Below are 15,861 nucleotides of genomic sequence, written 5' to 3'. Positions count from 1 at the left end.
TAAAAAATCTCTTGGTGTCCACACATGTATTTCTTTGGTTTGCAGTGGAAAAAAAACAAAAAAAGCTGAAAAAATTACTAAATCTCAGCTCATTCCACACAGAAATCCTAAAATGGCCCGGACAATATTATTGGCACCTTTTAGAAGTTGTTAGAAATAATTAGATTTCAAGCTGATTCTCCTTTACTTGGAATTGAACTCACCCATGGTGAGGTGCAGGTGCCTGCAATATAAAAATTCAACCAGTTTGAATGGAGAAAAGGACTCATTCTGCTGTGTTGTGTCACTGTGTGTACCGCAATGAGCATGGACAACCTCAAGGCAACAAGTACATCCCCAGAGACCTTGATGTTCCTGTGTCCACCGGACGCAATGTTATCAGGATGTTTAAGGCCCATGGCACTGCAGCCAACCTCCATGGACGTGGCCGCAAGAAAAAACTTGATCGAAGATTGCAGCGAAGGATTGTTCGAATGGTGGAGAAAGCAACTCGATCAACTGCCAAACAGATTCAAGCTGACCTTCAGACACAAGGTACGACAGCTTCAACTCGCACCATCCGTCGCTAACTTAATGAAAAGGGGTTCTCTGGTAGGAGATCCAGGAGGACCCCACTGCTGAGAGAGAGATATAAGAAAGCCCAACTGGAGTTTTCCAACACATCTGAACAAGCTAAAATGCTTCTGGGAGAATGTCCTGTGGACAGATGAGACTACATTAGAGCATTTTGGTAAAGCAATGCCTTGGTAATCTCCTAATTTCATGATGCCATGCACACATTCAAGGCACCAAGTGCTAGAGGCAGCACAGCAACCCCAAAACATCATTGAACCTCCTCCATGTTTGACTGTAGTGAAGGTGTTCTTTTCTTTGAAGGCTTCATTTTGTTTTCTGCAAACACAGAGATGATTGGCTTTACCAAAAATATCTAATTTGGTCTCATCTGTCCACAGGACATTCTCATCTGCCCACATGAGATGATTCTCTATGTTTACAGAAAACAAAATGGAGCCTAGTAGTGAAATTCGTAGTGTTAATTTGCTTTATACCGTGTACCCCTCCCTTTTCCCCCATCCCTCCCCCTTCCACAGATCTACCGACATTCTTGTTCTTTACTGTTGTTGTGCTTGTGTGCTTCACTACCCTCCCCCTCTCGTCTCGTCTCCTGCTCCCTTAATTGTATGTTTTATGTGTATGTTTTATGTGTCTGTGCATGTTTTCATGTTCAATGTGTTAGCTCTTACACGAGCTTCGATCGTGTATAAAAAAAAAAGTATTACAGAGCAAATACCAATTTTGTGGGACAACCCCCCATACAACCACTCAAGACCCGATTTTTTTTAATGCCGTGAACAAACTTTGATACATCACGGGTGATGCAGGTTGTGGTCAAGTTTCAACGAAATATTGTGTTCAGAAAATTTCAGAGAAAAAAGCAAATTCCTATGTTGGGTGTCAAACCTGGATCCACTTTGACCCCCGGTAGACCCCCTTAGACCCTGATTTTTTTTAATGCCGTGAACAAACTTTAGTCACAACACAACAAATAGAATTTCTGCCAAATTTGGTCACAATCCCACCAGCGGTTTCGGAGAAGTTTCAAGTATTTATGGACAGACGGACAACGCACCATCGCATAAGCTCCCCTAAACTACGTTCCAGGTGAGCTAAAAAAAAAAGGGCAAGGGTGCCAATATATTTGGCCACGACTGCATAAGGGAATGATGGGAAGAGTTTTGGTTGGTCCTGGGATGCCAGAGGAGTTCTGGGTGAACATTGGTTTGAATCAGAGAAGGGCTCTCAGCCCACTCCTGGTTATCATGGTGATGGAGCTGGTAAGCAGGAAGGTAAACATGAAATATATTGTCGTGTGACTACCCTGAAGTGAACACGGCAGGGACCACAGATGACCAAACGAGCTTAACACTCCGAGGCGTTCAATTCAATATGACGGTATTCGTTATACGCACGGGAAAGGGGGGATGACAAACTTACCTGAACGGCCTCCACCCGACGTCTTCATACCTGGATAAATCAACTCAAACCGAGACAGAATTAAAATGTACAAATAAACAGGTTTAATGAAAGAAATGGCGGTAACAAAGAAAATGCACGATAAACGAAATTCCTAATTGGAGCGCTCCCACACAGACTCGAATACAAACTAAGATAAAATAACTGAAAATAAATACGTGTTATTTAGTGGGCACTTAGCTCAAATCAGCTGGTGTATCTCGTCAGGAATCGTCAAAGAACATCTGAGGCCTTGGCAGGAACCACACCTCTGCCGCGCAGCTCGTGGGTGGGAAAACCAAACCTCCGTGCACAGTTCGCTCTTCTAGCCACGCTCGTCTTTGTCGTCCTCGCGCGGCAAACCGCAGTCCTCGGTCGCAGCCCTTCCTCCTCATGACCACTAGCAAGATGTCTTCCTCACGACCACTAGCAAGATCTCGGAACACGGCCATTCGCGATGAAGCTTCCTTGCGCAAGAGCAATAGCGACCGTTCGCTATGGGATCCAGAATCAGAAAGACCAAGAGGACGTCGAGGCTGGGAGAGATAAAATGTCGATGCTGAGAGACACAAAATGTGACCGTTCACCAGCAAAGTCCGGACCCAAGAGATGAGAAAATGTCGGCACACGACCGTTCACCACCAGTTCCAAAACAAGAAGGGCGAGAGAACATCGATGCTGAGAGAGACAAAATGAGACTGTTCGCTGTCGCTATGGGATCCAGAATCAGAAGAAACGAGAAGGAAAAATGTCCGCCGTTCCAAGTGTTTTGTACACACGGCTCTGACATCATCCGTGCCTGCTTCACCAATCCCATAGTCCCATCTTACCAGTCCTTGTGTCAATCAAATCCCGCACCAATCACTGCTCTTCTAGGCATTGCCTCACGAACCTGCCTGTCCTCTGCGTTCACCAAGTCGATGTTGTCAGCGATAGTGCTTGATGCCTGGTCTCTGGTTGGTTTTTAATTAGTGTGGTTAATGGGCGATTTCTTACTCAGTGACTAGTGCTGTGTCATAACACAGGAAAAGATTACAGAGAAATTACATACAGGGGATTAATTACCCACAATCCCTCGCTAATTAACAACCCCCACCCTTCTGATGGGGACGAAGATTCAAGCTTACCCGACATCCGGTCTACACAAATTCCCTACTTATGATATGATACATCGAGGTTTCTTCTTCTTCACGACAGTCGGAGCACACTAATCTATACACTCTACCTGGACGAAAGTATCCCTATCCCCTACAAACGTAACAATATTCTGGGGAGGATGTTGTATGTGGGCAATCTGGCTATTGAGGTGGAGAGTGGGCAGGAGATGCAGGAAATACTGGGGGTGTGGAAGCAAGCATTTGAGAAATATTGGCTGAAAATGAGCATGGAGAAAACTGAGGTGATGTGGATTCGGCAGCAGAGAAAAGAAATGAATATCAGGTTAGAGGGGAATGAGATCATACACGGAAATAGGTTTCAGTATCTGGATGGAACAGTGACCACAGATGGTTAGTCAGAGGCAGAGGTGCGGAGGAGAATTGGGGCGGGTTCAATTGCGTGAAAAATGGTGGAGCAAGTAATGGCAGACAAAGATATCAAGGAAATTGAAAGGAAAAGTCCTGATGTCTTATAGAACGCCGGCCTACCTTTACGGCATGGAGATGGTGGCACTGACAGAGAGACAACAATGGCTGCAGGTTTGCGAGAACAACTGGGTCAGGAAAATTGCGGGATTGGAGAGGGTGGATAGAAGGAGAATGGATGAACTGAGGGAGTAGATAGTTGTGCAGATGAGCTTGACAGGGAGATTGGTGAAATGCTGGCTGAGATGGACTGGACACTTGGTGCAGATGGGAGAGATGAGAGAATGGCAAAGAGAGCGGATATGTTTTGGGAACAAGGTAGGAGGAAAGAAGTAGACTGCGGTTGAGATGGGAGGATTGCATGAACAGGGATATCAGTAAGGTGGAGGTGGTTGGAGAGTGGAGAGAGTTGGTTGAGGACAGGGGGAAGTGGTCGGAGTATTGTGGTCAGGGCAGGACAGGAGCTTGGTGCCATTGGACCTCACCCTTTAAATAGGGAAGAGGAGGAGAACAACATAGGCAACAGAACGCTGCCTCAATCGCTCCCAAACATTAAATTAACCCGGGTTACGTATATGAAGCAAAAACATGCGTGCTGATTACGTGCATGTATAAATTATGTTGTGGTTATATAGCTTCAATAATTCCAAGTGAATCCCCCTCCCCCTTCCTCCAAAGGAAGAAAATGTCAAGATGGGCGAAAATTATTTTATCTATCAAACGAAACTTGCACATGCACAACTTCAGCGTGTCCTCATTAATCCCAGAAAGTTTCAGCTTTCAAGGTGATAGATACCATCTCAGAGGAGTCGATGAAACATACATGTATGCAACATACTTTCCATCCATTACACATAAATTGCAATAAGGGCCCAACCTAAATAGGGGTAGTGGGGTATAATCCAAACAAAGGGTCCAATTTGAATGAAAGGAAAAAGAAGGACCAAAATACAGGGTACATATTTATATTTATATTATTTATACATATTTATACAGGGTACATAATTTCTATTATATTTACCCATATTGACCTTGGCTTCCTTCACGGCTATTTTTAGCAGTGCACCTTTGTTTTAAAAGTCTAAACATGTGCGCACATGGATAACGGCCCACATTTGTCTCATCATCCTCGTCACTGGCAAGGCATTTTTTGGCAATGATGCCATAGCGTGTAATGGCCCAATTCTGTAAAATAAATAAATAAATGCCAGCATTTTAAACTCTCAACTCCCCAGCCAGTGCTTGAATGGCAAAGCCCATCAGGTTTCAATCCACTCAGCCCCACTGCCTTCATTAAAACCTGCTGCCTTTAAGCACACTGCAACAGAAGGAAGGAATAGTAGTGACAATTTGACACCAAAACCAGAGGTAGAGACAAAATGGGAGCAGAAAACAGCGTTGATGTAACAAACACTTGGTCATATAATATATGTTCCCCTACAAGGAACTTTGACACAGGAAGAGGCCATTGGGCCCATAAAACCTGCACAAAGGCTGCCAACCTACTGCTGTTTGGCCATGCCCTATTTTCTTTTTTTAAACTGCTGAGCATCAAGCAAGGAAGCGGCACCTACAATTTTTAGAGTATTTGGTGCAATCCAGCAAGAGTTTGAACTGCCGACCTTCCAGACTCAGAGCAGACACTCCACTCATTATGCCACTGAGTCTGGTATTATCACTGGGATTGGAGAAAGGTTTTTTGTTTTTTTAATTGTTGGTTTGGACGAAAGGAAGTGCCAAAGTGCATTTTAGATATATAATCCATCAGATGCATGTTGAAAGTCGAGCACCAATCAAGATTCTACTCACTCTTAAAAAAAAAAAAAAGGAAACTAGAATGGCACGCGGTAGGGCACTTACCTCCACCAGGCTGAACATTTTATTTTGTATCCCACTGATAGGCCGGACCTGGATTCGGATCTGAAACAAAATCAAATCGGCTTTTTCTCGTCACCGAACCAAATCATCCCTCACGTTTAGTCATGACTTGTCCACACCTTTTTGAGATATCCTGCTATATATCGTTTTTGGCCCTCACAATGGTGAAGAATCACTTAAATAAATTAAATAATTCTCGTATCCGAATACATATTCGAATCTTCACCAAAACCGAATCGATTCAATGTTGTCATACCCTCAATCTGTCCACAAAGTTTCATCCAAATCCGTCCATAACTTTGAGAGATATCCTGCTATATGTCGGTTTTAGCCCGATCATTCAATGGTGAAAAATCACTTCAAAAATTCTCTGATCGGGATTCAGATCTTCACCAAAATCGAATCATTTCGTCCTTGTCACATACACTATCTCTCTGCCAAATTTCATCCAAATCCGTCACTACTTTGTGAGATATCTTGTTCACAGACAGACAAACAAACAGACGTACAAGAAATGTCGTGCAAAGCACAATACTTGCAAAATCCCTAAAACAAATTGTTGGCCGATGATGACCCCAAACATAATTGTTGTATGAATTCAGTGACCTGGTATGCAAATCCTCTTCAAATTTCAAGTTAATTGGATGAAAATTGGGGATTTTAGAAATTTGGCCTTTGTTGACCTCAAAAATAGTTGGTGGTTGTCTTCAGTAAGCCGATACGCAAATCCTGTTAAAATTTCAAGTCAATCGGATGATAATTGACGATTTTAGAAATATGAAAAAAAAGTTGTTTACATTTGGTCTGTGTTAACCTTTTGACCACAAACATGTATAGGATTTGTCGGACGACAAACTCTACCATTTGGTGAAGTTTCGTGAAGATCGGTTAAAAATAGTGACCAAACAAGCAAACACACACAAACAAACCAGAGTGATCAACATACTTGTCAAATTTTTATTTTTCTTGCCAAGTAACAAACGAGAGCGGCACTCGGTAGAGCGCATACCTCCGCCAAGCTGAACAGTTTACGGTATGTATCCCACTGATAAGCCAGATCTGGATTCGGACCTGAACCAAAATCTAATCGGCTTGTCCTCGTCACCTAACCAACTCGTTCACCAAGTTTTGTCAAAACTCATCGATAACTTTTTTTTCAATATCATGTTGTACACCACTTTTTGCCTGATCCCTCAATGGTGAAGAGTCACTTTAAAAAAAATTATACCAGCCGGATCTGAATCCGGATCTTCACCAAAATCTAATCATTTAGTCCTCGTCACATATGCTACCTCTCTGCCAAATTTCGTCCGAATCCGTCCACAACTTTTTGAGATATATTGTTCACAGACAAAGACAGACAGACAGTCGTGAAAAATATAACCTCCATACACCTTCAGTGGTGGAGGTAAAATGTCACCAACCACATGCAGTGCATCGCTCATACAAGTGACGTCATTATGCCCGATCAACCTTTTGGACAGAACAATGCATCCCTCATACAAGTGACGTCATCATGACCGATCAACCTTTAGGACAGAGCTGCAGCCATTGATAAAATCTGTTGATCATTATGCATAACTATGATGGAGTATGGTGGATATCAAGACCAGAAAGTTTAAAAAGCTATTGGAGCATGCCATAACCATCACAAAACAGCATGGCATTGTGGACAAATGCTACCCAGCAACACATGGAAATATGCCAAGTAGAGCAAACCTCAACCCCACGTTGTGGGCTTTTAAAGAATTGTCATTGGAATACAATAAAAGGCAATAAAGTTTCCCACCAAAAACACCTTATTTGGGGATGAAGAGGCTTACACAAAACATTATTATCATAGCACCATTGGGGTTTCCACCAATTGGGCAATATACACAAAGAAAAGTCCGATCGACGGCAGAAATAGTTGCGGCATCGATAAAACCGAAATTTCGATATACATGCACATGTCTGCATCTGCAGATATACACACGCGTGCAGAGTTCATGGTTCTACTTCTAATGCATCAAATTAATATTTAAAATGTGTAATGGATGATAATTGTACATCACCCAAAATTCCATTTTCATCGTAAAACCTGGAGCAGTTGTACACAAAGTAAGAACTTCAGTGATAGACTAAGTTTCGTACTGTCTGGATCAGCAGAGGTTTCAACCCAAAAGCTCTCCAAAAATGGGTCCACATGCTCACGGTGGATGCATACAAGAAGATTCGCAACCTCATCAGTCAATCTGGCAAAAGAAAAAACACGCGAGAGCGAACACGCGAACATGCGAACACACACACACACGCACACACACACCTAAAAAAAATGAGCTCTCAAAAAACCAGCCTTCCCCTGCCTCGGCTGCCTCGTGTCCGTGCCATTTGGCGAGGGTATGGCCCGGTGGATTTCGTGCTGGGGCTGTTCCTCACCGATAACAGCACGTCGATGCATCATCATCCCCGATGTGTCGTGGGGGTTGCTCTCTCTCAGCCAAGTCCACAGGTCGGGCAAGAGGCACAATTAGAAATGAGGGGCTGGCTTTGCCTCAAATTTCACAATCCTATCGCCATGGGCAAACAAGGCATTTATTATTCCGACGCACACAGCATGTGCAATGCTACTTACTGCACACTGGCATTCAAGGACATGGTGGCTGAAGGACGGATGTTACGATATGAGCAGGAATGGAAAGCAGTATTTAATTATCATTTTTAATTGCTCTTCTGTATCATACCATAGTCACATGCACCGACAAATGCACAAGATGAAACTGCAGACACCATATTATATACAAGGTGAACAACCTGTATATGTGGATCCCAGACCCAAAATATCCTGTGCAGTCCAAGTCCGTCGTTTCGGTGCCAACACTTTTTGCAAGAGCAACGACGCAGCCAAGATACAGCACGAATGAATGCTAGTTTGTAGAATTCCACCGTAGAACGTGGCATGGCATGAGGTTTGAACACCAAGGGACCTTCAAATCCACAGCTGCTCCCTGCACATTGTTACTTGTAGCAGTTTTCCAAAGGACTACATACACTGCATCCAACACTTTAAAGAGGGATGACAAATTGATGTGAAAATAAGAACACATTCGCTAGAATTAAATCAAGGCCGAGGACTAAAAGATCTACAAAAGCACCAATCTTGTAGAGCCAATCACGAACAAAGGCATGAAGAAGAGGGACGACATAATCGCTTGGGAACACCCTTTGCTGTTGCTAAATACCCTGCACTCCTCGCCTGAAAAACAACCAATTTGATGTCGAATACAAGGAGCAGTCAAAACAAATGCTGCAAGGAAATGGCAGCCAGCAACAGAGCGTAGCACAGCTCAGATGGCAAATGCTGCAGCTATCTCATTTCTTTGCTTGGACTTGCTACGAAAAGCCATTTATCAAGAGCTTGACAGGTGTTGGGAAAGGTTGGGGGGGGGGGGCAGAGGGGGGGTAGAGGAAGGGGAAGAGCATTGAGAAAGTGGTAAGGATGAGAAACAATGGGAATGGTTAAGGGTGGGAGCTGAATGGAAGGAAGGGGTGAGGTGGGGTTTGGGGAGAAATTTGTTGTAATTTGGTGAGATGGAGCGTGGGGGAGGTGACAGGGGGAGTCAGAAAACACACAACCTCCTCAAATCATGAGAGACAGATACATCAGGCAGAAAATGCATTGGAATGATGAGAGAGAGAGAATGAGAGAGAATGAGAGAGAATGAGAGAGAGAGAGAGAGAGAGAGAGAGAGAGAGAGAGAGAGAGAGAGAGAGAGAGAGAGAGAATGAGAAAGAGAGAGGGAGAGAAAGAGAGAGAAAGAGAGAGAGAGAGAGAGAGAGAGAGAGAGAGAGAGGAGAGAGAGAGAAAGAGAGAAAGAGAGAAAGAGAGAGAGAGAGAAAGAGAGAGAGACAAAGAGAGAGAGAGAAAGAGAGAGAGAGAAAGAGAAAGAGAAAGAGAAAAAGAGAGAAAGAGAGAAAGAGAGAAAGAGAGAAAGAGAGAAAGAGAGAAAGAGAGAAATAGAAATAGAGAAAGAGAAATAGAGAGAGAGAGAGAGAGAGAGAGAGAGAGAGAGAGAGAGAGGAAGAGAGAGAGGAAGAGAGAGAGGAAGAGAGAGAGGAAGAGAGAGAGGAAGAGAGAGAGGAAGAGAGAGAGGAAGAGAGAGAGAGGAAGAGAGAGAGGAAGAGAGAGAGAAAGAGAGAGAGAGAAAGAGAAAGAGAGAGAGAGAGACTTTTGACGTCCTTTTATTCCAAAAAATATAAAGTGCATGGATGTACAGTGTATAAAATCAACAAAGCCAAAAACAAGAGAAAACGATGAAGCGAGGAAACAATACAGATACATGCGCTGATCAGTTCAAATTTTACCGAAAACAAATGCAATCTTCTGCAGCAATACTACGGTGTAGAAATTATGAACAATCAAGAGAAAAATAATACCAACTCGTTTTGGCGGACTTCACAGACACTTTTCAAACACCATTTTTCTACAAATCCATCAATTTCACCCATGATCTTGGAAAACTCAAACTCATGTTTTAGCCTTGCAGCACACAGTGCATTGAAAAACGTCATGACATTGCATTGATGAATGGGCTTACCATTCCGCTTCTCCTTTCTGGACAGGTAAGTAGCAAGCTTTGCTGTAGCTACAAAAAAGCACAACAGTTCATATTCTTTGTTGTGTTGCCGTCTCTTTTTGAGCCCAAAAATAAAGGATCGAAAAGTAAATCTGAAATTCATTTTGAACGACACAAAGTCTAACCATTCAAATAAAGGAAAAAGTCTTTCACAACCAATAAAAAAATGAAAAACATCCTCATTTACAGAACAAAAGGGGCAACATGCAGATATTGGGGCAAAATTCCATACATATGTATTGCATGGGATGATCCAGTGGGCAAGGCGCCACTGAAGATCACCTGTTCTTTTGTTGATCAGCTTACAATACATTGATTCCCATACAGGTTCATTGGGGGGCCCGGCAGGGAGTAGCCTCTTCCATCGTGCTACTCCATTTAGCGGAGGAATACCAAGAACTTGAGATAACCACCACCTATACAGGCTCTTGCTGCTCTCAGCATGCAATACACTTGTCCCTGTGCTAACAGGTGGAAGTTCCTTGGGAAAGCAGTCAAAAATCAGTTTCGGAAACGGGGACTCGTTGGGGTGTCCAAAAGTATTCCAAGTCCAAAGTTTCTGTAGCTGATGACGTTTTTGAACAACTTTCCTCAAAATCGTTCCAATTGTCCTCTTGGACCGAATCGCCATCAAGGTTGAAATTTCCTCCACACTCCTCCACCCGACACCGGAGTTTGGCCGAAGGTGCCATACTTTGTTTATGCCTGCCTCAATAAAGCGTTGGCACAAATGACGACTCTTGAGAACATCAGGGAAGAGAGGATTGAAGAACAGGGGTTCAACCTCGAACATCCCTGGGGAGTAAGTGTCCGCTTTACGGCTCACGGAAAGTCTTTCCCAGGCACTGAGAAGGCTGAGCGTTGATGTATTCACGTACTTAAGGTGAGTCAGGAATACTTCGAGACCATAGCCGAGTCTACCCGCCTGCTGTAAAATATGGCAAGCCAAGGCATGGTTTGGCAGGTTTTCACCAAATAGGAGGCGTTGAATGGAGCACAGGCGAAAAGCCATGAGACGGGATCTCACGTGAACAAGGCTCTGACCACCTTCAGAGGAAGTATGGCATATTACGCTTGGCCGCAGCCAATGATGGCCTCCCCAAAAAAAGTCCACAAGTTTGGCCTGTATCCTGTCCAGCAGCACTTCTGGTGGTTGCAGGCAAATAAAGCGATGCCACAACGTTGTAGCAACCAAGTTGTTTGCCACTAAGACTCGGCCCTTAAATGAGAGGTGCGGTAGGGCTCTTTTCCACAGGTTCAGCCTCCTGTCTATTTCTCCAGTCACACCTTCCCAATTCCTTTTCTCAAATTGTGTAGAGCCCAGGGACACACCAAGGTAATCAACACCATCTGCTTTCCACTCCAAGTTTTCTGGAAGAGCAGGCAGATGTGTTGAGACAGGTAGGCAACTATTAAGGTATGGCACCCAAAGAGCTTTGCTTTTCGTCCAATTAACCTTCAGAGATGAAGCCATGAAAAAGGTTCTTAAGGACTTTACAAGAGCAACAATGTCTTGGTGGTTTTTTATAATGACGCAAACATCATCTGCATAGGCCGATATAGTCATTGGTGGGCTTCCAGGAAAACAGGTCAGGCCAGAGATATTCTTTCTCAGTGTGCAAAGTAATGGCTCCATTGCCAACGCAAAAAGCAAACCTGAGACTGGGCAACCCTGCCGTACCCCCCTCTGAACCTTTATGGGGGGAACCAGTTCATTGTTCACCTTAATTACACTGGAGATGTCAGTGTACAATAGAGTTATAAAGGCCCTGAAAATTACCCCAAACCCACATGCTTCAAGAACATGGCACAAGAAAACATGGTCAATGCTGTCAAAGGCTTTTTCAAAGTCTAGAAAACATATTCCAAAATCATTTTGGTCATGGCGAGCATACATTAAATCCCGCACGAAAAAAATGTTGTCGTAAATCGAACGACTGGGGATGCAGAATGTCTGATCAGGTAAAACCAGATCACCAATGACTTTTTTCAAACGATTTGCCATTGCTTTCGAAAACATTTTATAGTCAGTGCACATTATTGAAACCGGTCTCCAATTCTCCATCCGCCGGAGATCTCCTGACTTTGGGAGAAGACTCACCACTGCTCTCCTTAGACTTAGTGGCATTACACCTTTTCGCAAGGATTCTTGGAATACAATCAATAGTTCAAGGCCCAAAATGTCCCAAAATTCCATGTAAAACTCAGCTGGCAGGCCATCAATTCCCGGAGCCTTTCCAGATTCCATTCCAACCAGGGCACGCTGTAACTCATCAAGGCTTAAAGGCACATCCAGCTCCAGGCGTTGAGTCTCAGTTAGGGTTGGGAGATGGGAGGTAAAACATTTTATTTTATCCTCATATATATCTTTTTTAGCAAATAGTTCAGAATAATACTTTCTAATAGTGATTTTTACCCCATCAGAACTTGTAATTTCATTCCCACTGGGGTCCTTAACTGATAAAATAAGCTGGGGAGGCTTCGTTTCAGCTTCTAAGTGAAAGAAGGCTTTGCTAGGACTATCCGATACTTTAATGCTTTTTACTCTCAGTCTAACTAGTAGTCCTGCAGCCTTCTCCTGTAATAGTTCCCGGAGTTGGGTCCTTTTTTCAAGGAGCAATTTATAATTTGTCTCATTTTCTTGCTCTGCCATTTTGTTTTGCAGTTTTAGAATTTCGGTTTCCAACCGTGCCAATGTGATTTGACTTTCATGAGTGATGTGGGAATTAAACTGTTGACAAAACAGTCGTATATGAGTTTTCATATGATCCCACCAAAGGTTAGTGGAAGCAAAGAGGGGCTTTTTTCCAACTATAGCTATCCATAGGATGCGAAAGGCTTCCTTAAACAGGGTATCATCCAAAAGACTTGTATTGAATTTCCAATAGGCGCTCCTCCGTTTGAATTGAGGGAAAGATAGGCCCATCGTGACCATGTGGTGGTCAGAGAAGATGGAAGGGGTAATAGTTGAGGAGGTTACAATATTCCTTAATCGTGGGGTGATGTACCAGCGGTCAAGCCTCGCTAAGGATACTTGGCCATTGGAGCATCGACACCATGTAAACTGCCGGTCATTTGGGTGCATCAATCGCCATACATCCAAAAAAGCCCCACCTGAAAGAAACTGGGAGAGGTCACCATGGGACTCGGGATGTGGTTCCGGTGAATTTCTGTCTATTTTGGGCTCTAGCGTACAATTGAAATCTCCCCCCATGCATATGCACTGATTTGGGTCAAACAAATTTAAATGGTTTATCACTTCAGTAAAGAAGGCTTTACGGTCAGTACTCTCACTTGGTGCATATACATTAAAAATAATAAGCTTCAGGCTATTGATCACCAATTCTAGGGAGGCAAAACGTCCCCGAATCACCTCCTGAAAGAGGCAAGATTCAGGTACAAGTCCTGGTTTTAACAAAAACCCCACTCCAGCAGATACAGATGACAAATTACTGAAGAAACATTTACCTTTGAACATGCTGCACCAGTCATGTTCAACCTTCTCAATAATATGAGTTTCTTGCAGTAATATTACATCAACTTGTTTCCGTTTGAATAAACTATTCACTTGGATCTGGCGGACGTGACTGGCCCCACCGCCATTTATATTGAGTGTTGCAAGATTAAGCGTCTTCATCACTCATTAGTAAATTTTGTCTGACACTGTGAGTACTCACTCTTTGCCTTTGTTATGATTTTCTTTAGTCGATGAAACTGCGATTTTGTTAGGTTTAGTTCCTCAGATTTTTTTATGACTAGTTTTGCAGCCTGAATAAAGGGAGCCAAATCAGGGAAATGATCCCCAATGATGACATTTCGCTGTCTATACGTTTCATTGAGGAATGAGAGAACAATATGGGGAGGGGTTGGGGGTTGATCTGCCATTAATTGTGATAATGCTGTTACCTCCACCTCCTCTTCCGATTCTGATAAATCAGAAAGTGGTCCAATGGGGTCTGGGTCAATACCGTTTTCTTCTCCTGCTATGCAACCTAGCCTTCCCTTGTCTGGGGGGTCCACGCAGTGCTGTGTTTGGGAAAGCATCAGCACATTGATTACTGATTTCCTCAATTGGCATGAAATCATTATTCCCACATTCCTGTGGATTTATGTTTCCACCCTTATCTGCTATATTGGCAGATTTATTATGGATGTCAGCCTGTTCGGCGACATTCGCTTGGATCAATGATGCACCATTCACGGTATCGTGGCCTGAATTATTTACATCATTAACGTCGTCTGTGTGAGTAATGGAAGCGCGTTGTTTTAGCGGCTGAACCCTGATGCTCTTTTCTGGGTTTTCCTCTTTATTTATTTGGTCCACGCTTTGCAGAGAGATTCCAGGTGCATCCTGAAGAGTTTTTCCACCAACAGCCTGCAAATCGAGCACAACCTTTTTACCTGCTCCAGATGAGTCACTATCATCCGGAGCCCTTCGTTTACTCGTCCCCACTTTACTATCAGTGTCCATTTCAACATTTTGCTGAGGAGGAATAAATACGTTCACGCTTGGAACACTGGATTCACCCTCATTAGGAATTTTAAGCGGTGGCAATGCGTTAACCTCCCCCCCACTGGGAATCTCAATTAGTGGAGCAACGTTAACCTCCCTCCCACTGGGAGTATTCATTAGTGGAGCAGCGTTAACCTCCCTCCCACTGGGCGTATTCATTAGCAGAGCAACCTCCTCCTTACAAACTATGGCAGTGTGACCTGTCTTGCCACACCTGACACACGAGGCTTTGGGACAAGAACGTTTTAAATGTCCATACGCTCCACACTGAAAGCATGTTAAGGTGGTGGACGATGCGTATAGCTGGAAATTTGCCTCTTCAAAATTAATTTTGAAAGTGATGTTGAGGCCTGTGTCGTCCCCACGGTCTGGAAGGACCATATACACCTGTCTGCGGAAGCTCATTACGTGCTTAACACGTTCATTCCGACACCCAAGAGGGATTGTTGAAATCCTCGATACCATTTTACCGTACCGTGATAGCACGGTCATTAACTTGTCATTTGGGATAAATGGTGGTACGTTAGAAATAACCACTCTCGTCGCGGGAGTTAACAGCGGCGATGCCATCATAAAGTGACCGCTTTTCCGTGGTTATTCCCGCACTTACCACGTCATGGACGAGTTCCTCGTCCGAAACGAACACCACCACTTTCTGGTTCATACGTGAAGCTGCACGTATATTTTCATCCCCAACAATGCTCCCCACAGCGAGGATGATGTCCTCGACAGGGACTCAATCCGGAGGCACGCACACAAACGCGTGCTTCCTGGTTAAGCCTTCAAAGTCATCGCGACGAGAGCGTGCATTCGCCATTCCGGCGAAAATACCCCCCCCCCCCCTCCCCCCGCTTGTCCGAGCCGGACAAGAGGGTATCAAACCTAAATAAACGAACTAAAGTAAAAAAATAAACGTGCATTATAAGCACAGAAATGGCTTACAACGCGCCGTCAACGCCAGTAGGCCGCACCCAAAATGGGCCCGCTCTCAATCCTCTCTCTCTCGAAGGCAAAGGTGTAGAACAGATTAAAACAAATGCCAAGGCACACAGGATGGAAAAGGAGAGGGAGGGGGGCAGGGGAGGGCAGGAGAGGGGGGAAAACCTCACGACGGACTCACCAAAACACAGAGCAGTTGCTCACAGCCCGCCATGACGCTACACCCAACGCACCGACGGCTGATGACAGAGAGAGAGAGAGAGAGAGAGAGAGAGAGAGAGAGAGAGAGAGAGAGAAAGAGAGAGAGAGAAAGAGAAAG

General features: G+C 44.0%; 1 protein-coding gene across 7 annotated transcripts in view; it reads right to left on the bottom strand.

Annotated features, from left to right (window-relative positions):
* Nucleotides 1–15,861, bottom strand: part of LOC137415818 (repulsive guidance molecule A) — a 204,575-nt gene that overhangs the window by 88,122 nt on the left and 100,592 nt on the right. The window contains exon 1 of one of the 7 annotated variants that reach the window (XM_078779779.1): nucleotides 7,608–7,862. The exons of the other annotated variants lie outside the window; for them this stretch is intronic. Within the exon in view, the coding sequence (XP_078635905.1) occupies nucleotides 7,608–7,700 (93 nt within the window). The 5' untranslated portion in view covers nucleotides 7,701–7,862. Of the gene's footprint in view, nucleotides 1–7,607; nucleotides 7,863–15,861 lie in introns of those variants that run through there. 7 annotated transcript variants of the gene reach the window in all.

The sequence above is a fragment of the Myxine glutinosa genome, chromosome 6 (genome assembly GCF_964187855.1).
Source record: "Myxine glutinosa chromosome 6, kmMyxGlut1.1, whole genome shotgun sequence".
NCBI classification, from domain to species: Eukaryota; Metazoa; Chordata; class Myxini; order Myxiniformes; family Myxinidae; genus Myxine; species Myxine glutinosa.
Note: the sequence above shows the minus strand (reverse complement) of the source record. Positions and strands in the feature narration are given on the sequence as shown.